General features: G+C 46.0%; 1 protein-coding gene across 1 annotated transcript in view; it reads left to right on the forward strand.

Annotated features, from left to right (window-relative positions):
* Positions 1-1,274: 1,274 nt before the first annotated feature.
* taf2 (TAF2 RNA polymerase II, TATA box binding protein (TBP)-associated factor) overlaps positions 1,275-21,552 on the forward strand; it is a 57,989-nt gene continuing 37,711 nt past the window's right edge. Inside the window, exons 1-8 of the mRNA XM_080746042.1 lie at positions 1,275-2,018; positions 2,673-2,727; positions 3,451-3,611; positions 5,867-5,985; positions 6,637-6,778; positions 7,454-7,685; positions 15,335-15,519; positions 15,969-16,082. Of these exons, the coding sequence (XP_080602168.1) occupies positions 1,969-2,018; positions 2,673-2,727; positions 3,451-3,611; positions 5,867-5,985; positions 6,637-6,778; positions 7,454-7,685; positions 15,335-15,519; positions 15,969-16,082 (1,058 nt within the window). The 5' untranslated portion in view covers positions 1,275-1,968. The remainder of the gene's footprint in view (positions 2,019-2,672; positions 2,728-3,450; positions 3,612-5,866; positions 5,986-6,636; positions 6,779-7,453; positions 7,686-15,334; positions 15,520-15,968; positions 16,083-21,552) is intronic.

Below are 21,552 nucleotides of genomic sequence, written 5' to 3' on the forward strand. Positions count from 1 at the left end.
CAGTCTTGAAATACTACTTTCAAGGTTTGGACTATTGGCATGAATCTAATCCCATAGATATCTGCTATTTTTCAATAGATAAAGTTATTAGGGCCCCTCCACCTTGGGCCCCAGTAACTCAGTCCCACTTTCCTACCCCTTGTGACACCCCTGCCTGTCCTCAGTGGGGTAAAGTAACTACGTAACATTCACTCAAGTGCTGTACTTATAAGTACAATTTTGAGGTAGACTACTTTTACTTTACTGGAGTATTTCCAATTGTCAGTATTTTATTTCTTCTCCACTACATCTCAAAGGGAAATATTGTACGTACTTCACTACAATTATTTGACAAATGTAATTACTACCATCAGTTAACTTTATAGATTTTGATTATTATTGAAAATTATTAAGAATAGGTTTATATTTACCACTATTTGCCAAATATTGTATAGCTACATTTTATACGTTTGAAAACTTGTGAAATGTGACATTCTGCATAAGGGCACGGTCACACAGCACTTTTATTCTACCTACAGTATGAGGGTGGATTCTGCCAATGTGTGTCAATGGTATTTTTTTTTTCGTATTTTTTTTATGCAGCCAGACCATGAAATGCATTGGTTGTTGACCTCTCTCAGTCATTTGCGTTTAGTAGTGAGGTCACAAACAAGTGCATGTAAGGGCGCCCACCTTAACTTAATGTGGCCCGCAGGTTAATATTGGAATACTGATATAGCCTATTATTGATTTCAGCTGTTACAATTCCAAACATGCAAACATGACCCGCTTTAATTACTTCAGTCTGTATTAGTGACTAGCCTACTAGTCTTGTTTATGTCCATTGTATCTGTATTTAAGAACATAATTGCATTTGATTTTTCTTATACTTTTCAGGATTTCAAAAATAGCAAAAATAGCAGATCTATAAGCTCGACCTGCTATATTATGATCTTGTAGATTAGCCTTTTTTTCTATGTTTGCCTGATTGCATTGTGGCCCTCTGGAGTGAGTGTGAAAATGTATTGGCCCTGTCCAGTCTTTGCTGCCCTCTAGTGGCACAAGGACGATAAAACAATACATATATATTTTTTAAATATAAATTAAAAGGTTATTCGTTAAATAATATAAGACTATTCCTCCATCAGAGTTTCTAAAGTTGGATATACTCGGTCATTTCACATAAATATTTAATTCATGTATTCTCCCCCCCCCCCCCCCCCTCCCTCCCTTGCTTCCACCGCGGGAGTTCAAAGGTAACAAACAAAATGGCGGAACCCACTCACAGACATCAACACAACGCGTTGAGAGCGCACATATAACATAATATTCAAAAAGGAAGACCACACAGCCAGATATCACACATCGCGTTTCTTTCAAAACCAACCCGGCGTTTTGTCTTCCCAGTTTTGTGTAATTGTTGCTGGAGTAGCGTTACATTCTGTGGGCATTCATTGGTTGGATATAACTCAAACTAAAGACACCAGTACAGTGGCTTCTGCAACAAACCTCTCATGTCTTTCTGAGTCGTTGTTTGTTTCATTTTCTCTGTTTGTTTCTCTGCAAACTGGATGCTCTGCACTGAACAGCTTTGGTTGGATATAACTCAAACTAAAGACACCAGTACAGTGGCATCTGCAACAAACCTCATGTCTTTCTGAGTCGTTGTTTGTTGCATTTTCTGTTTCTCTGCAAACTGGATGCTCTGCACTGAACAGCTGGATTAAGTACTTCTTTATTATCATCAGCAGTGCTCTACATTGAACACTTGGATTTGTCTTTAACGTCTTACGATTGAACACAGTGATTTTATACCACGGCTGTTTAAAAGCTCATATAACTGCCTTTATTTCTAACTCAACGGCCGGGTTATAGAGGGATGAGGTTTGAATGGAGCTCCAGTAGTAGACGAACACATTCTTCTACGTCTATTGTCTGTATGTAGCATGTTGAAAGCCAGGCAACTCCAGGAGGCATCAAGCTAAAAAGATGAACAAGAAGAAGGATAAAGGATTTGAAAGCCCCCGTCCATTTAAATTATAAGTATTTTTTCCTTTTCTTTCTTTGACTTCTTGCCTGGACATTTTGAATGAGTTGAAGTAGCCAAATCTGTTTGTAAACAATGTATTCACTTATGGTTGAGCGTTTCAAAGGCTGTAACATGTAACATCTAGCAGCCTAGTAACTATTTGACGTTTGCAAATGTCAGCCTGTAGAGAGCCTTCATTAATGGCTAGTGACAAGCATTAATAAGAAAAAAGAAATAAAAAAAATAGCTCAGTTTACTGTAAATATTGTACTATTTTCTAATCCTCATTTCTGTATGATGTGTTTTGCACACTACTATATTTGTAATTTAATGTCTCAATGAATTGAGTACCAAGTATCCCCAATGTAAACAAGCCATAGTGCTTTTGTGGCTTTCCTAAAAGGTTTGATTGATTGAAGACTTTATTAGAAGTTACAGGTACAGTTTCATCATGACAGTACAGTTCACTGGTACCAGGTCAACTAAAAGGATACCTCAAAAAAGCTTTGGGGCTTGTACCAATTGGGGTCCTTTTTTAACTCATAACATAGAATTAGCCGCAAATTGCAACACTAGATTTTTTTTATAATCGGATGACAAGCATCCTGTTATTTTTGATAAAGAAACTAAAGCATTGCATACTGACATCTCTGTCTGTCTATACGACCCATCAGGTGGTGTGCATCAACAACATCAACTTCCAGAGGAAGTCTGTGATTGTAAGTACGCTGTAATAATAGTCCGTAACTACTGTAATAAATAGATCATGCTTCTAACATGTTCTCGGATTGAAGTATTAGTTTTTGCTATTCATTGGAACCCTAACTCATAGTGCATGCCTATCTGTGTGTTGCAATTACTCATTTAAGTGGAGTTTAACAGCCTTGCATCTACAGTTATAACACTACTAAGTCTAAGAACTTGGCTTCCCATCTCCATGTGATCCAATTGCGGGGGTTGACACTGATGTCTCAGAGGCACTTTCCTGTCGGGCCAGTGCAGGTCAAGCTATACTTGCCCAAAGGTCATGCCCTCTTGCCTGAAAACTAAGTCAATGAAACCAGTAAGACGCCCTAATAGGGCGAGGTCGCTCTGAAACAACGGAGACTTAATGCCGTTAGTGTCAACCCCTGAATTGCGGGTCCAGAACAGATTTAATCACAAGTAAGAACACTTGCTGGGCATTGCTGCCTGACGCACCTCCGAGGGTGCCATGGTGCTGGCTGCAGGGTCATCAGCCGGGAGCCAACCTTCACAGATGTTTCGCTCCTTTAATCCCGGAACATCTCTGGGTGGTGGAGCAGCGACAGGGACGTCTCCCTGCCAGCCCCCCTGCAGCCAGCTTAAGGATCCTAATTCTACCCACATTCTGTCCCCTGTTTTATTGCTTTTGTGTATGTGTATGTGTTTATATATATAAATTGTTCTCTCTCCTCCATCAGGGTTATGTGGAGCTGACCATCTTCCCCACTGTGGTCAACCTGAACAGGATCAAACTCAACAGCAAGCAGTGTCGCATCTACAGGGTTCGTGTGAACGACCTGGAGGCTCCCTTCCTCTACAATGACCCAACACTGGAGGTCTGCCACCACGAGTCCAAGCAGTAAGAACCAACCCCATCTCTACCCCATCTCTCACAGATAAACAGTTGATAACTTATCTACATTAGTGGAGCACCGTAGTGCTATTGTATACGCTAGTGATGCGCGGGCCGACCCGGTGCCCCCACCCGCCCGCCAACCCGCCCGCGTGCGGGTGGGTGGGTCAAGGTTTGAGACTCAATATTGGCGGGCGGCGGGCGGGCGGGTTATCACCACTCTCATGTGCAAAAAATAAATAAGAATAATCACCTGTTCTTATTTGCCTTTTATTCTTAATAAGAGTAGTCCTATAAGAATAAGAATATAATGTTTGAATACGAGCATGAGCGAGCGAGCATGTTTTAAAATGCGCCAGAGAGGAGCGAGGTTTCTCCTCCGCTCCTTGGTGCGAGGACCGTCCCAATTCCGCTCCTGTTGGGCCCGCGAACCGCATTTTGCCAACATTTGACACAACGTGAGCACAGCAGAAGAATGCACAAACAATTCAGCAGGATTTCACTTACCGTTTGTGTCTCTGTCATCCACACAAGTCCGTTTATAGCTAAATACTTTGTGTCGGGTAAGTTATAGACTATAACCAGCCAGTCAACGGATACGATTTGAAACACAACTTTCGCAAGTGAGACGGATTTTTTGACTGAATGAACCAACCACGCTCGCCTCGAGAATTAAAAAAAAGTATAAAAGCTATTTGAGATGTTTATAGATTAGAATCTTTACACACCTGCTCCCAAATAATTAATTATATAATTCCAGTTCACTGCGCATATATTATGTAGGTCATTTCAATTAAGCTCTCGCACTCAATTGTCTGAAAAGAGTCGAGCAGCTCCCGCCTCCCTTAGTTTAAACTAGGTTATAAAATGACATATGATATAGGCTATATAGAATAGATTTTCAGCCAAGAAGTGAATGAAAACGTAGGCCAGTGCTTTCTTATTGTCCATGCTGGATTATTATTTCTTCAAATTGACTGCATCCATCCTGGATCACACAATAAGAGGTAACATCCAGGTCTTTATTATCCATCATGCTTTCAAATCAAACAAAGTAATCACTCATAGGCCTATGTGTGATGTGTGAGACCAAGTTTAACATCTTAAACATCACATGCTGCGCATCCAAAGTCAGCCGCCTCTCCTCCTCTTTCTCTCCTCCTCCTGTGTGTCTCCGCTCTCATATAGGCTACTAAATTGAACAGCCTTTCGGACTTTAAGTCACTCGGACTTTAAGGCCATCGGAAAATCACCATGCGCCCACCTCGAGTCGCTCCCATGATCCCATCTCTGATCTCTCCAATCTGGTGAATCAATAACCAACAGAATGTAATATTGTCCGTCTTTTGCTGTCTGCGCTGTATAAATATGATTGACATAAAACCTGAAACGCCATTCTTCCCCGACGATGCCCCAGAGAGAATGAACGTCTTTGAATGAATGTCTTTTAGGCTAAACCCCAATTTGAACAACACGTTTGTTTATTTAGCCCATGACAATATTGTGCTACTGTAAACCTTTCTGTAAAGCGACGTTGGGTACTTAGAAGAGCCGTATACAGATGAGCTATTCTGGAGATGATATACCATCTTTTTTTTAAATGCGGGTTGCGGGGCGGGCGGATTCGTTGATTTGTATATTGTTCTGCGGGGCGGGCGCGGGCGGGTTACGTTTCGTGCGGGCTGTGGGTCGTGCGGGTTATGAAAAAAACCTGACCCGCGCATCACTAGTATACGCTCAAGCAATGAGCTAAACCTCTTTTTGTAAAGTGTTATTCAGGTGGGAATGAAATCCCAAATCAGATCAAATCTGATCTTGGCAGTAAGATTGAGTGGTGGAGAAAGATTAGAAAAATTGTCTCCTGGATATCAAGGAATGTTAAGGACATTTTTATTTGCACAAGTCCGAAGGTTCATTAGTCCTACATCTCATTAGTCGGAATTTAGTTAGGGTTACTGAGGTTAGGCATAGTATTCTTAACAGATTCGGACCAATGGGCTGTCGGAACAAAGAGGTTTCGGACCAATGCCATGGCACCAATTTGCAGAATGTGTTGATTTTATAATGTGCTGAGTAGCTTATTTGCTGTTACACACCTTTCCTGCCTGCCCTCCAGACAAGTGTAAAGGACTGCTGTGGAAATAATCATGTGATTTTATTTTGATATCCTGATAGATCAGGTACTACAGTATATGCATATCTGTGTTGAATTTTCATTTTATGAAGTAATATCAATCAATCTTTCTTATCTGCCTTTGTAGGAGGAACCTGAACTATTTTTCCAGTGCCTACACAGCAGCTGTGAGTGCTGTGGACCCTGATGCCGGACATGGAGAGCTGGTCATCAAAGTCCCATCTGAGCTCTGGAAACAGGGAGACGGTGAGAGACATACTGGACCCGGCCACACGTGTATGGATCTTTTTCTAAACGAACGCTTTCATTCTCCGATCACAAAATAATCCACGTCCACGCGACAAAAATGTCTAGGTCTACACGTACCACCCCAAAATGATCATGATCAGCTCCAACAAGCATACCATACCATGACAGTAGGTGGTGTAAGAGATATGTAATACCATAGAAGAATGTGCAGAGCATGTGCAGTGAGATGGTTTTGAGCTGGTAGTTAAAACAAACAGTGTGTGTGTGTGTGTGTGTGTGTGTGTGTGTGTGTGTGTGTGTGTGTGTGTGTGTGTGTGTGTGTGTGTGTGTGTGTGTGTGTGTGTGTGTGTGTGTGTTGTGACTCTCTCTCACATGCATGGAGCACCACCCACACGTTATGCACACACACACACACACATACACACACGCACACACACACACACACACACACACACACGTCATCGTTTTCAGGATATTTTGGTAAACCTTTGTTTATTCCTATGCAGGACCATGTCAAACTTTAGTCAATGTTAAATAACTAAAATGTCAGGTACCAGCTCTGTAACCAGGTTTTCAGTTACCGGACCGGTACATAGAACATTAATGTAATATCAGATCATGGTTCTTGTGCTTTTGTTTTGTCTGCAGACCTGAAGGTGTTAAAGGTGTACATAGAGTTCTCCCTGGACCAGCCCAAAGGGGGTCTTCACTTTGTTGTCCCAGATGTGGAGGGCAACATGGCAGAAAGAGCAGCGCACGTCTTCTCCTTTGGATACCAGAACTCCACCAGGTGGGAAAAGTGATTTCCTGTCATGACTAAAGCCCATGTAATTTACCTTCAACCATTAATCCACGATCCACTCTTTTATGTAATTCTACTTATCTACTAGTAAGACGCCCTAAAGGGCAAGGTTTCATTCATGGCCGTGTGCATATGGCTGAGTGCACGCATCCACCTGGCTGACGGCAGATTGCTGGGCGAGCACTGGTGCTTTGGCATGGGGTAAACTTTGACCAAAGAAATGCACAGACACCTGGTTTAAGTTTAAGTTGACAAAATGTGTCCATATTTTCCCAAATATGGAGATGACTGACGTCTGACATCATAGATGTCTGACGTCATACCACATGAGTCTGACACAAATTATGTCCATAATGGGCATTCCCAGATATGGGCTATTGATGACATCAGATATCTCCATAATTGATATGGGCATAAAAGGGACAAGGATGTGTACTGATGACATCAGGGATTTGGGATTGTCACCAAAACCTCAGATCATGCTTATGCCTCATTAACTTTTTTAATGAGGCGTCATGCCATAGCGTGATATGTGACGGACGGACAGATGAACACGATCAGCAGTTTTCATACTAAACATGCGACCTAGGGTCGCAATTATAAACGTTGCAGTTTTTTGCCCTGAACTGACGTAAAACGTTTTTTATTATTATCCCCAACCAGATTCTGGTTTCCCTGTGTGGACTCTTACTCTGAGCTGTGCACGTGGAAGCTGGAGTTCACCGTGGACGCCTCCATGGTGGCGGTGTCCTGCGGGGACCTGGTGGAGACCATCTACACCCACGACATGAGGAAGAAGACCTTCCATTATGTCCTCCCCATCCCCACCGCCGCACCCAACATCTCACTGGCTGTGGGCCCCTTTGAGATCCTGGTGGACCCCTACATGCATGAGGTGTGTGTGTGTCTGTAGTAGGGCATTAACGACTTGTGATTTTAGCAAGTCGACTCGAGTAAAAAGTTGAGTTGAAGTCGACTTTATCGTTTTCATCACATCACACACACATTATTTTTGGGGGTCTCCAGATGATTAACTTAATGTGAAACATTGTTTTCTCACTCAACTGTAAACAAACCAACATAAAGTTTAAGTGTATAGAGGGTATCTTCACATTTCTAAAGTGCCAATTTAAGGACTTTTTAATACCCATAAAATGGCAAATTAAACAAATTGTCAAAAATTGTGAAAATAGACGATCTACATGCTCACAACGCCTCGCGATGCGAGGCGTTGTGAGCATGTAGATCGGCTATTTTCACAATAGAACGTTTTTATTTTTTTTCAACTTCGACTTTCAACTTTCTCTGGTGGGAGTCGACTTGTGTAATGAAGTCTTGTCGACTTTTTCTTTAATGCCCTAATCTGTAGTTGATAGCTGGTGGGACTGAAGATTTGAGGCAGCTCTATTTATGTCTGGGCTGTGAAATAAAACATTTGCCTTGCCTGCCCTGCACTCTAATAATTTATGATATATTTGTGATAATTCAACAAAGTTGACTGGAAAGCTTCACATACTACTGCATTGCAATTATGGTGCAATTATCAACCAAATTATTTTCTCTCATGAGTTCAAAATACCAGGGAAGGGAACTAACCCTAACCCATTTCTAATAATGACCACTAGGTGTCACCAAGACACTAGAAGTAGACCAAGACTTTTGATCAAATGTGATGGTGTGTTTACCATTAACTTATCATCATCCTCATCATTAATTGTAATATCATAATACAATGAAAGTAAAGATTGCATGAGCAGAAAATAACATTTGTACGCGAGAGAATACATTTAAATGTTTTAATAAGCAATGATTGCTGTTTTAAAAGACCAATGTGGTCATGTCTTTTATGTAGGTTTCCCATAGTGACATGTTTTTGTGGTAGGTATTAGGTTTCTCAAAGTGGGTGGGGTGCCGTGACACAAGTCCAGGAATGGCGCAGGAGTTGTGAGCTTGTAGATCGGCTATTTTTGGTGAATGTTCCCCCCAGCATAGGAATGCTAGAGTTCTAAACTCCAGCAGTGTTTAAATCGATCTGTCCTATAATTGAAACGAGAGTTATGCATATAACTATGGTTCTATGAATACCGGATAACCGCCAGAGGGCGGTGTATGAACACCGTGGATAAACATCACGCGCTTGCGCAGAGGTCGAATTCTAATAACAACATAGTCACCCGTGACCCTGTGTGCCTGTGCGTGAGCACGTACACTGCCTACATAGGCAGGACGCACACAAGGACCTCCCTCGTGAAAATCTTTTCGTCTGGGATTCCGAGTGACAGACACCTCTGGCGGTTATCCGGTATTCATAGAACCATAGTTATATGCATAACTCTCGTTCTATTTCATACCTCCTAACCGCCAGAGGGCGGTGTATGAACACCGTGGATAACGTATATCAACATGGTCACGAGGAACCTGCACTCACCAACCATCAGTTACAGGTCGAGGAGGCCGACAACACAGCCATCTGGACCAGTCGAGGGGCAGCAACATTCACCCGGTAGAAGCGGGCGAACGTAGAGGGGGAAGCCCATGTTGCCGCCGCACAGATATCCATCAGTGGCACGCCCTTCAGTGCCGCCCAGGAGGTGGACACCTTCCTGGTGGAATGGCACTTCACTGGAGGAGCCGGCAGCCCCTTCCGCTCATAAGCCTGCAAAACGGCATCAATGATCCAGTGAGCAAGACGTTGCTTGGACAGAGCATGTCCCTTCCTGTGCCCTCCATAGCAGAGGAAGAGAGCATCCGACTTCCGAAACGCCATCGTGCTGTCAATGTACTGCCTCAGGGCCCGAATGGGACACAATCGCACATCATGACTCGACCCCTCCGCCCCTGGGTGCGCAGCATAAGCTGTCAGAGTGACAGGCTGGTTGACGTGAAAGGCTGAAATCCTTTTCGGCAGGAAAGAGGGGTTGGGCCACATGGTAACCCCAGAGCCATCCGAGGACCACCTCAAACAGTCCATAGCGACAGATAGGGCATGGAGTTCCCCTACTCGCTTGGCAGACGTGATGGCAAGGAGAAAGGCGGTTTTAGCAGACAGCCACTTGAGACCAGCCTGCTCCAGCGGCTCAAACGGCGGAGAACATAAGGCTTCCAGGACCATAGGCAAGTCCCACGAGGGCACTCTAGCCACGTGCGGGGGGTGCAATCTGAGCACTGCCTTCAGAAATCGACTGACCAGCGGATGAGACCCCAGCGTCCGACCGTCCACCAGCACATGCCGAGCTGAGATGGCAGCAACATACACCTTCATAGTAGAGGACGAGAGCCCCTTGACCAGCAACGTCTGAAGATACCGTAGCAGTCTCTGCACAGAGCACCTGACCGGATCCTCGTGTTGAGACTCGCACCACTTGCAGAACAGCTTCCACCTGTTTGCATAAAGCGCTCTTGTGGAGGGCGCATGAGCGTTGAGCAGGGTCTGGACAACTGCCTCATCGCAGGACTCTAGCAGAGACCCTGGCCCCTCAGGGGCCAGACATGGAGCTGAAGGCGATCTGGCTGGGGATGCCAAATGCGGCCCTGCACCTGTGACAGGAGATCCTGCCTCGACGGGAGGGGCCAAGGCGTTCCAATGAGAAGCCGCCTGATCATGGGGAACCAGATCCTCCCTGGCCAGTAAGGAGCCACCAGCAGCACTGTGTGACTGCCTGTGGCTATCCTGTGAAGTGTCAGCGTGAGCATGGGCAAAGGAGGGAACGCATACAAGAGGCCTGGCGGCCATGGGTGAGCGAACGCGTCCTGTCCCAATGGACAGGCTGGATCCGACAGGGAGAACCACTGCTGGCAGTGCGTTGACTCGCTTGAGGCAAAGAGATCCACCTCTGCCTTGCCGTACTTTTCCCAGATCCGTTGGACCACGGCCGGGTTCAATCTCCACTCCCCCGGTGGAGGATCCTGACGGGACAGCAAATCCGCTGCCTGGTTGCAGACTCCCGGTAGGTGCACTGCCCGGAGACTGCGAAGGCGAGGAAAAGCCCACTTGAGGAGCCTCTGGGCCTCCAGCAGACACTCCTTGGATCTGATGCCACCCTGATGGTTCACGTGGTACACCGTTGCTACGTTGTCCGACTTGACAAGGACATGCCTCCCCTCCAAGGCAGGAAGGAAGTATTTGAGGGCCAAGTACACTGCCCGGAGTTCCAGCACATTTATGTGTAGTCGCCTCTCCTGAGGGCCCCAGCACCCTCTGACTGCCCTGTGCTCCCATAAGGCTCCCCAGCCTGACAGGGAAGCGTCCGTCACCACCAACTCCCGGCGGGAGGGTAGTGCCCCCACGGGCACGCCCCGGCACAGTCTCTCCCTTCTCCTCCACGGCTCCAGCAACCGACGGTGATGACTGGAGATCGTCACCAGACTCTCCTGATCCCACACGGGGTCGAGGCCCAAGCCGTTGACCCACACCTGCAGAGGCCGCACTGACAGGAGCCCAAGAGGTACAAGCCTGGATACCGATATCAGTAAACCCAGCAGCCTGAGGAGCAGTCCATACTCGAGCGTGGTGCTTCTCCGCACATGAGACACAAGCTCCAGAATGCTGTCCACTCGCCGTGGAGAGGGGCAGGCCATCATTGAAACGGAGTTGAGGGCGATTCCAATGAATACAGTTTCCTGACTGGGAGTCAAGGAGCTCTTGGTGAGGTTCACTGTGAGCCCCAGTTGCGCCACATGGTTCAAGAGGGCCGATGTGTCGCTGAGTACCTGTCCTCGAGTCGACGCGCACACCAGCCAATCGTCGAGGTACGGGAGAATCCGCATCCCTCTGTCCTGGAGCGGGGCCAGCGCCGCCGCTACGAACCTGGTGAAGACCCGGGGGCTGAGAGAGAGGCCAAACGGAAGGACCCGGAACTGGTATGCCTGACCCTCGAAGGCGAACCGGAGGAACTGTCTGTGGTCTGGTGCTATTGGCACGTGAAAATAAGCATCTTTTAAATCTATACTGGTGAACCAGTCCTTTGCTGCCACAGCTTGGAGAACGTCCACTGGGCGCACCATCTTGAAATGAAAAGTCTTCAGGAATTGGTTCAGATTCCTGAGATCGAGGATTGGCCGAAGTGTGCCATCCCTCTTTGGGATAAGAAAATAATTTGAGTAGAACCCTCTTAGCCTTGCTGAACCAGGTACACTCTCTATGGCATCCTTCACTAGGAGCTCTGTAATTTCCTGTCTGAGGGCCTGAGACCTCAGCGGATCGTCGACCACGGTCATCCTCACCCCGGTGAATGCTGGGGGCCGACGTCTGAACTGAATCCTGTATCCTCCGGATATGGTGGAAAGTACCCAGGGGTCCGAAGTTAGGGCTTCCCAGCGGCTTAGATGTTCTGGGGTGAACCGGCTGGGGCCCGGGTCGGGGGAGTCACGCTCGACTCCCCCGGCCCTTGAATGATTTGGATGATCGGCCGTCCCCACGCCTGGGAGCCCTACCTCTGGGCTCCCTAAAAGAGGGCTGTGGGGGCGCTCGTTGGGGCTGGTCGTGCCGAAACGAAGAGTCTCTAGCCGCCGATGATGAAGCGCTCTGACCACCAGATGCTGAGCGTTGAGTGCCCGTGCGCCTTGACTGCCGTGCGGGTTCCCGGCACAAGTCTGCGAACTGACGCCTGTACTTCTTCACCTCAAGGCAGCGGTCCAGGGCCTCTTGAGCTGAGGGCCCAAAAATCTGGCCTGGGGCAACAGGCAGCTTGCAGAGCTTCTTCCTGCACTGCGCTGACACAGGGGCCTGAGCAAGCCAGACCTGGCGACGAGCCAAGGTCAAGGTGGACATAACCCTTCCCAGGTCCTTAGCCATGTAGGCAAAGGCCCTGAGTGAAGCCTCACTCAGGCTCTGTGTTGCCGCATCCGCCCCCGCCGCCACAAGAGACTTGTCCAGGGCCAGGACAAGGTGGGACATCGAATTCCCCACACGCGCCACCTGAGCTGCTGACTCATAAGCCTTGGTGATGTAGTCATCCGTCAGTCTGCATTGGGCCAGTGGACATTTAGGATCCTGACTAAGGGCCTCCTCTGGTGACACCACCAGGGAAGCGATTGAATTCTCCACCGCTGGCATATGGTCCAAACCAAACTGTGCCGCGTCAGCCATGGCACCCATGGCCCTGCGGTCTTGCGATGGATGACGATTAGACCTGGGATCTGCCCAGCATGATTGCAGCTCCGCAATGAAAGCCCTCGAAGGCGGCACAGAGAAAACTGGATCCGGCCTATGCCTGAAGAATTCATTGGAAAGCTGGGGCCCTTCAGTAGAGACCTCAATGCCCAGCCGCGACAGGGCAAGCTGAAGGTCCTCCTTGGTTGCAGTAGTAGCAGTACTTGCTCCTGACCCCTGTGAGCCCGACTCAGAGCGAGGGGCCTCTCCAACTGGCTCCTCATGATATGAAACCTCATTTGTGAAGAGAGAGTCTGAGGCCGATATAGACAGGACGTCCTCCAAACCAGCAGCCCATGCTGCAGCATGGTCCAGGCCCAGCTGCCTAGCATGGCGTTGGGGCCCTACGGTAGCAGCACCGGTGGTAGGGGTACGGGGCTGCAGGTTATAGAGCAGGGCCTTAATCTGAGCAAACTCAGCGGCCAGTGAGTCCACCGTGTGCGACGGGGGTTGCTGGTCCTCCTGACGCACCTTTTTCGCACCTGCACCTTCCCCACCAGCCGTTTCACGACGGCCCTTCTTGGCGCCTGCCTTCTTGGCCAATGCGTCCTTACTATGGGAGCGCTTGCTCTTAGAAAGCCCCCTCACTGGGCTCAAGACTGGCATGCCTGATGGAGGCATGTCCCTGCCCTCAGCCGTCGCCAGCCGTGCCTTCCTCGCATCCAAGGCCATGCAGCTGCAATTCGTGCACGCCTCCGTCGTCAAGGCTTGCCTCAGATGGTCAATGCCGAGACAGCGCGGGCACCAGTCATGACCATCCTCCATATCCAAAGCGGCGGCGCACCGGGCACATGCGTTCTGCATGACTGGTGATTATAGCAGCTTTAACTGTAGCGAAGGAACGAACACCGCTCTCTGATGCTACACGCTTTTAAATGCCAGCACCGTGTGCTGTGCAACGCTGTAAACAAGCGACAGCTAACGTTAGCTTGTGGAGCGAAGACCGCTCTCTATGCTACACGCTTTTAAATGCCAGCACCGTGTGCTGTGCAACGCTGTAAACAAGCGACCGTTAACGTTAGCTTGTGGAGCGAACACCGCTCTCTATGCCAACGTTAGCCGCAGACCCACGCTGGTTAGGCTAATAGCGCTATCGCTAAACAACCATACACCAACACACTGCTGCCTTGCAGGGTTCACCAATAGCTATGTAGCGAAGACCACTATCGACGCTATAGTGAACGGCAGACGTGCTACACACGTGGGTCACAAACTCACAATACAATGCAACTAGCTTTATGGAGCGAAAACCACTCTCGACGCTAGTATATTAGCAATTGGCTATCATCAGCCGTTACTTACCGTACTGCTTTCAGTCCCATCTTGAACAGGGTAAACCTTGCAGTCCACGTAGTCTCTAGGAGGGCGAAAACCGCAGCTCCCACCGTACCATATAGGTTTAGGTTATCGAGACTCCAACGCATCTGCTGTGTCGACCTGCGCTCTAGGCGAAAAGATGAAAGAGGGAGGTCCTTGTGTGCGTCCTGCCTATGTTAGCCTGGCTCCAGCCAATAGACCCGCCCACTCTCTGAGTGAACTGCATCTCTTGGTCTGGATATGTCATATGACGAGTCTCTTGATTCGGTTCAAAGCCGTATCTTGGCGAACCGACCAATGAATTCAAAGCAAGACGGAAAAAAATCTACAGAAACAGTGGAGGGAGGGGTGGCTGCGTGGCTCACCAGAGTTCTTAATTGCTCCCTTTGAACTTCAAAAGGACTCCGAACTGCAGGCATTGATTGAGCCATACAAGTGTCGAGTAGCTCGTTAGTGATTCTCTCTAATCAGTGAAACATCAAAGACACTGACCTGTTGGGTGCATGTCATTGAGGGGAGGGGGAGGAGGGATTGTTTTGTGTGCAAAAGTCAAACACAACCCTCCCACCAGATCGCTTGTGATTGGGAATTTCAAATTTTAAATCCCCTCCCCTTTGAAATCTCAACACAATGGCTCAGGCTCAGACTCTTAAGCTCCAGCGCAGAGTCTGAAATCAGGCTATGCCTATGTAGGCAGTGTACGTGCTCACGCACAGGCACACAGGGTCACGGGTGACTATGTTGTTATTAGAATTCGACCTCTGCGCAAGCGCGTGATGTTTATCCACGGTGTTCATACACCGCCCTCTGGCGGTTAGGAGGTATGAAATAGAACAGATATTCTCTCAACATTGTATCTTAGGGGGAAATATTTACTTATTTTACATAAACGTAAGGTACTGTAAAATAACAATGTAATACAGGGGTGCCGTGGATGAAAAGGTTATTTACAGGGGTAACCTGAGCCTAAAAAAGGTTTGAGAACTTCCGTATTGGATTGATGGTCAACCATGTTTTGTCCAGTGTGTAACTCTCTCTTTCCTTGCTATCCTCCCTCTCTCTCTCTCCCCTTCCAGGTGACACATTTCTGTCTCCCCCAGCTCCTGCCGCTGCTCAAACACTCCATGTCTTTTCTCCACGAGATCTTTGAGTTCTACGAGGAGATCCTGACCTGCCGCTACCCGTACGCCTGCTTCAAGACAGTGTTCGTGGACGAGGCCTACGTACAAGTGTCTTCTTATGCTTCCATGAGCATTTTCAGGTGAGCATAATAAAAAGACAGTTGTGGTCTGTCTGCATAAAGGCTTATGTATAAAAAGAATAGCTTTTGATTGATTGATTGATTGATTACTTCATTAGAAGTTCACATAGGAAAAGCACAGCACAGGACAGTACAGTTCGGATACAAGTTCGATTAATAGGATTTAAACCCAAGAAAGCTAATGGCTTGTTTACCTTGGGGTCCTTTTCATTGTCTACTAAATACCATAAGATTTAGTCTACTAAAATGTATTTTGGCAGGCCTTGATGGCGCCAAAACGCCTGATTTTATACTCGGTTGCATGCTTAAAATAGCCGATCTACAAGCTCACAACGCGTCGCAGACAGAGCTGTCTGTCTGCATTTTCCAGTGGGATGGCCAGGAAGATGTTTTGCGTCTACCTTTCTATCAGTCTTTGTTCATTAATGTTGCTCTCTGCTCCCTCCCAGCACCAACCTGCTTCACAGTGGTATGATCATTGACCAGACACCAATGACACGGCGCTGTCTGGCCCAGGCCCTGGCACAGCAGTTCTTTGGCTGTTTCATCTCCAGAATGTCTTGGTATGGAACCACACACGCATACACAGAAACGCCAACACATGCATACCGGTGTGCTCTAAGCATAGACGGAGACACAGCAGTTCCTATTCACCATATTAATTGTATTAACATACTGTAGTGGCTCATGTTTCGCTACCAAAGCAGTATTTCCATCAGAGTTTTTCCTGGCGGGGCGTACTGTAGTCGGAGGCTTTACTGCCACCGTCCCCTCGCTGCGTCATCTCCAGGGTTTCCTGCAGGAAAACAACCTAGTCTAGGTGCTGCTGGAGGGAGGGTGCGACTGAGTGCCTGTGCACGCTAGAGCTGCACAATATGGACATGATTTAATAACTCAGATATCTCTCAATAGCTATACAATATGACACAAATGTAGCAATAGTGAAAATGAAACATTATTTTCGACGGCACCAGGAAAGCACCATGTGACACAAGCTTTCGGGAGCGGCAGCCGATCGTCTTTTCTTTCAACCGGAAATGAATAATTATAGCCGCGATCATCCGTGCTTTAGTTATGGTCCGTAGAAATGGGCTTGTTTTGACCAAAAACGCAATCTGGGAGAAGAATCCGAGATCCAATTTTTCTGAATTCCACAACATTGGTCTGTGAAGACTGTGGTGCATCATCAGGTTCAACACTGCAGAAAAATCATAATGCATGTATCGGTGACAAACCTATTTAAAGTGTTAGTTCACCTATTTTTGACATAAAGCTGTGTGAAATACTTGCCATTAAAACAGTGGTTAAAAATGTATTAATTGATTACCAGAGTCCCGTGGTCAGAGTTCTGGTCAGTTTCTAATGAATATTAAGTAGTTCCAATGGGGTGGGGGCCATTTGGTGTGGCCCAATCATTGAAAATAGATGAATCCACAAAACTAGCGTCATTTGTGTATATGTATATTGTTGGCCTATTTCTACCATATAGAGCGAAGTTTCGTTCTGATCAGCTGACTGCAAAGCACCTTGTTTGGGGGAAATACGTTGCAGCGGCGTAGTGATACTGGACACAAAAAATAGTACCATGTGACAGAGGGGTCAAAGTTGAAAGAAAGTTGGTCTATTTGGTAGAAATAGGTCAACAATACAAATGACACTAGTTTTGTGGATTCATCTATTTTTAATGATTGGGCCATGAGCCCCTGCCAAATCACCGGAACTACTTTATATTCATCTAAAACTGACTAGAACTCTGACCACGGGACTCTGGTAATCAATTAATACATTTGTAACCACTATTTTAATGGCAAGTATTTCACACAGCTTTATGTCAAAAATAGGTGAACTAACACTTTAAGTAAATTTGAGTGCATTTTCCACCTCTGGTCACAAGTGTCAGTGTCCATTCTTACCAGAGGTTTTTGATTACATATGCCACCCAATCACTGAGTTACATAAAATGTCTCTCTCTCTCACATACACACACACACACACACGCACGCACGCACGCACGCACGCACGCACGCACGCACACACACGCACACCAACCACTCTCCCCCCCTTTTGGTGCCTGCCTACCCTGCACAAGACTTGCCTTGATTGAACTGTGTTCTAGGCTAACACTCACCAGAGTCTGCTGTAATGGAAAAGTACTGATTCTGTTCAGATGTTGTGTGGTAACACTTGTTCTGAGGTCAGTATATGATGTCCGCTGGTGAGAGATTGAAGGCAGAACTGACCTGTTGCGTCACTGACGTTTGTAGGAAAGCTATTGAAAAATAACAGATATACAAGCTTACAGCGCGGCACCGAGTGCCGCGCTGCGAGCTTGTAGATCTGCTATTTTAGAAAAATCTTGTAATTTTTTGAATATATATTTTTAAAAACAAATATTTGTAACTCTAATATTTGCGTCATATTTTGAGATGGGGGGGGGGGGGGGGGGGGGTCCGCGGCCAAATACATGTAATTTTGGGGGTCCTTGACATGAAAAGGTTTGATGAGAACTACTGATTTAGTACTAGTAGAAGGATTTATAAGACATTTATAAAATCGTGTCAATATATTCAAAGACTTATACACATTTTCATGATTAAAAAAAATAGCAGATCTACAAGCTCGCAGCGCGGCACTCGGTGCTGCGCTGTGAGCTTGTATATCTGCTATTTTTCAATAGCTAACGCATAAAATAAGGGTTAAAGCGGTTCAAATCTAACGACACACAGATTTGCGTTCCCGGTTTAAATGGGTTAATAAAACACCTCTCCTTCTGACAGATAAAGTGAATTTGTGAATTTAAAGCTTACCGTAATTGCTGGACTAAAATAAGCCGCACCTGAATATAAGCCGCACGAGCTAAATTTGGAACAAAAAACTAATGTTTACATATATAAGCCGCACCTGACTATAAGCCGCAGGTGTCCTTCCTGCTTCCCGTTAGAGCGCCCCTGGTGGCTGTTAGCTGTACAAATCTATATATAAATCCTTGTTAAAGACCAAAGTAAAACTAAACCACTGGCCGTTAGCTGTAAAAATCTATATATATATATATATAAGCCGCACCTTTGTATAAGCCGCAGGGTTCAAAACATGGGAAAAAATCCGCGGCTTATAGTCCGGCAATTACGGGTATGTTTGTTTTTATAAATACCTCGTAAGGCCAAATGGTCAAAACAACCCTGGTCTGCGTGAAAAGGTTGTCTGGATCTGACAACACCACATTAATTAAACCCCCGGTCAAATGTTTCTTTGACCGGGTCTCCCACTTCAGAATGGGGATACTGGGGTTCATGTGGTCAGATAAGGTAAAGATAGGACTAGCCTTTCATCAGCCAGATTCCAATATGATAGAAAACGTATGTTCTTCAGTCGCAAACATCACTTCATTGGAGCATAATGAGCTGCCAGCAACCCTTCCCGATTCAAGCTGCTCTCCCTTTTATTTTATTTTTTAAATGTGGTTTATTCCTCAAGACCTTTAATGTGGTCTGTGATGAGAGATTTACTGCAGTGGTAACCTATTTTATTACCATTAACCCATTTAGGCCTAGGATTATTGACTGCTTTAACCATTGAAAAATAGCAGATATACAAGCTCGCAGCGCGGCACCGAGTGCCGCGCTGCGAGCTTGTAGATCTGCTATTTTTGAAAAAACAAGATTTATTTTTGCAAGTATTTGAATATATCTATTTAAAAGCGAATATTTGTAACTCAAATATTTGCTTCTGGGGGTCCCTGGAACAACATATTTTGAGATGGGAGTCTGTGGCCAAATACCTGCAATTTTGGGGGTCCTTGACAAGAAACAGTTTGAGAACCACTGATTTAGAGGAAGGATTTAGAAGTCGTGTCAAAGATCGGGTCAAATATATTCAAAGACTTGCACACATTTTCAAGTTTTTTTCAAAAATAGCATATCTGCTATTTTTCAATAGTTAAAGCATGAAATAATGGTTAAAGTGGTTAAAATCTAATGCGACTCGGGCGCGTTCCAGGTATTTGAGTGTTAAAAGTCAGATGTCTGTCCAATGCTGGTCTTGACTGATTGTATGTGCCAACATGACCGCTTGTCGTGTGCGTGTGTGTGTTTGTGTGCGTGAGTGTGTGTACGCACGTGCGCTGGGAGGCCCCTTACGAGGACTTTTAACATTCTCCAGTGCTGCCAGTAGTGTTGACAGAGATGCCGGAGTTTCACCAGAGGTGTCCAAGCTTTTGATCCGCACTAACAATGAAGCCCCTGTCTTCCTTTCCCTTCCCGCATGCCCCTGCCTCCCTCACTCCCTTTTCTGCTGCTGTTTTCTGCCGTTCGTTCTTCTCTTTTTTCACCAATAATCCTTTTTCCTCTCCTCCACATCTCTTCTTCTCTGCTTTCCCAGTATTGCATTTCTTTTTTTTTCCCCCTCCAAAATCTTTTTGTAACCCATTTTTCACCCAGTGCCAATTGCCTAAGCTGTAATCCTGGGCTCTGCTCTCCCTCTGCCAACCTGGGGAGAGCCCTGAACTGAGCTCATGATTCCTTCAATGCATGCGGAGTTAGCAGGCCGCTTCTTATGACCTGACCTGACAGTGGGGAGCTTCCCCGGTTGGACGTAGCGCGCGGAAGGAACACGTTATTCCAACCAGTTATTTTCCCCTCCATCAGGGGAGGCATTATATCCTTCATCCTCCATCCTTTCCTTCTTTTCTTCTCCTCTTTACTTCTCTCGTCCTGTCCTTTCCTCCACTGAAACTATTACTATTGAACCTCCTACTAACTACTACTACTGAACCTATTACTATTGAACCTACTACTACTGAACCTATTACCTATTCTCTCCTCTCCTCTGCTCTGCTGCAAAACAACAAGCATCAGATGTGTTGGGGGTTTGGGGTTTATTTGTCCTGCTGGTGATGTTGTTGAGCTGGCATTGTGCTAGGAACAGTCCCCGGGAGAGTCAGCCCTCCTCTTTGATTTCAGAGAAGCGTGGCATCGCCTGCTAACAATTAATCGGTGTGGTTTAATTCTAGCTGGGGCCTGTAATTGAAGACAGGAGCTTTTGAGGAAATCAGCCAGCTCTAGCTGCTTGTTGAGCACCTTTGAAAGAAAGGGAATTACATGAAGAACACTTTCATTTATCCATATTTGTAAGGGAAAATATGGGGGTATTCGCCGATAAACACCAATTTTATATGTATCTCCTATAATATATATTTTTGATCCAGCTATGATGTATTTTCTTGCAAGGCATAGCTGATCGTCAGCGATTTCGGTGTAACACAGAAGTAAGTGGAACTGGGAACTGACTTCGGGCGTCTTCTTTGACACCAGCGAATGAATTATTCGACAGTCTACCCGGCCCATTGTCGACACAGGCACCTGTCAATCACTCTGACCGCCTCATGAATTATTAAGTAGTGTTGACGTTCGTCATCACGCGTTACGTTTTTGTTTAGGGGCTGTAATTGTTTCATTATAATACACAAACACTCGAATCTACTTTTTTTGGCATCCAGTGTTAGGTATGGCTATATTATCACTACACATATGCTCTAAAAGTGTGAAAAACTTATTTTTGATTTCACTGGGTCTAAATAAAGATTTCATGTGCTTTAAGTAAAGATGAGAGATTAAGGACGGAAAGACTTCAATTTAATTTGAGAGTGCTGTGTATTTGCCAAACTGACCTGACCCTGAACTACTGCGCAAAGCTCACAAGACGCAGATCTACGTATAAGTCAGATTTCATACCCGTATGTTGCATTTCAAGTATAAAAGAGTGCATACGAGGTTTAATAGGTTTAACTCATACATGAGCCGTGACCAAAACACTAAACAGCCATAACTTATTTCAGTAATGGTGTCAGATTTCTGTATGGCTTTTTAAATAAAGGGACTCATTAAGTTTATTATAACGAATGAAATCATCTGGCTACTGAAGCCAGCCTTGGTTCAATTTAACTCAATGTGAAAAGCCACCCACCAAGGTTGTATGGTTATAGGTATTCATGGTTTTATGAGCCAATACATCATGCTCATAGTTATAAATGTTGTG

Source organism: Nannobrachium achirus (assembly GCF_963921795.1).
Source record: "Nannobrachium achirus genome assembly, chromosome: 2".
Lineage (NCBI taxonomy): Eukaryota > Metazoa > Chordata > Actinopteri > Myctophiformes > Myctophidae > Nannobrachium > Nannobrachium achirus.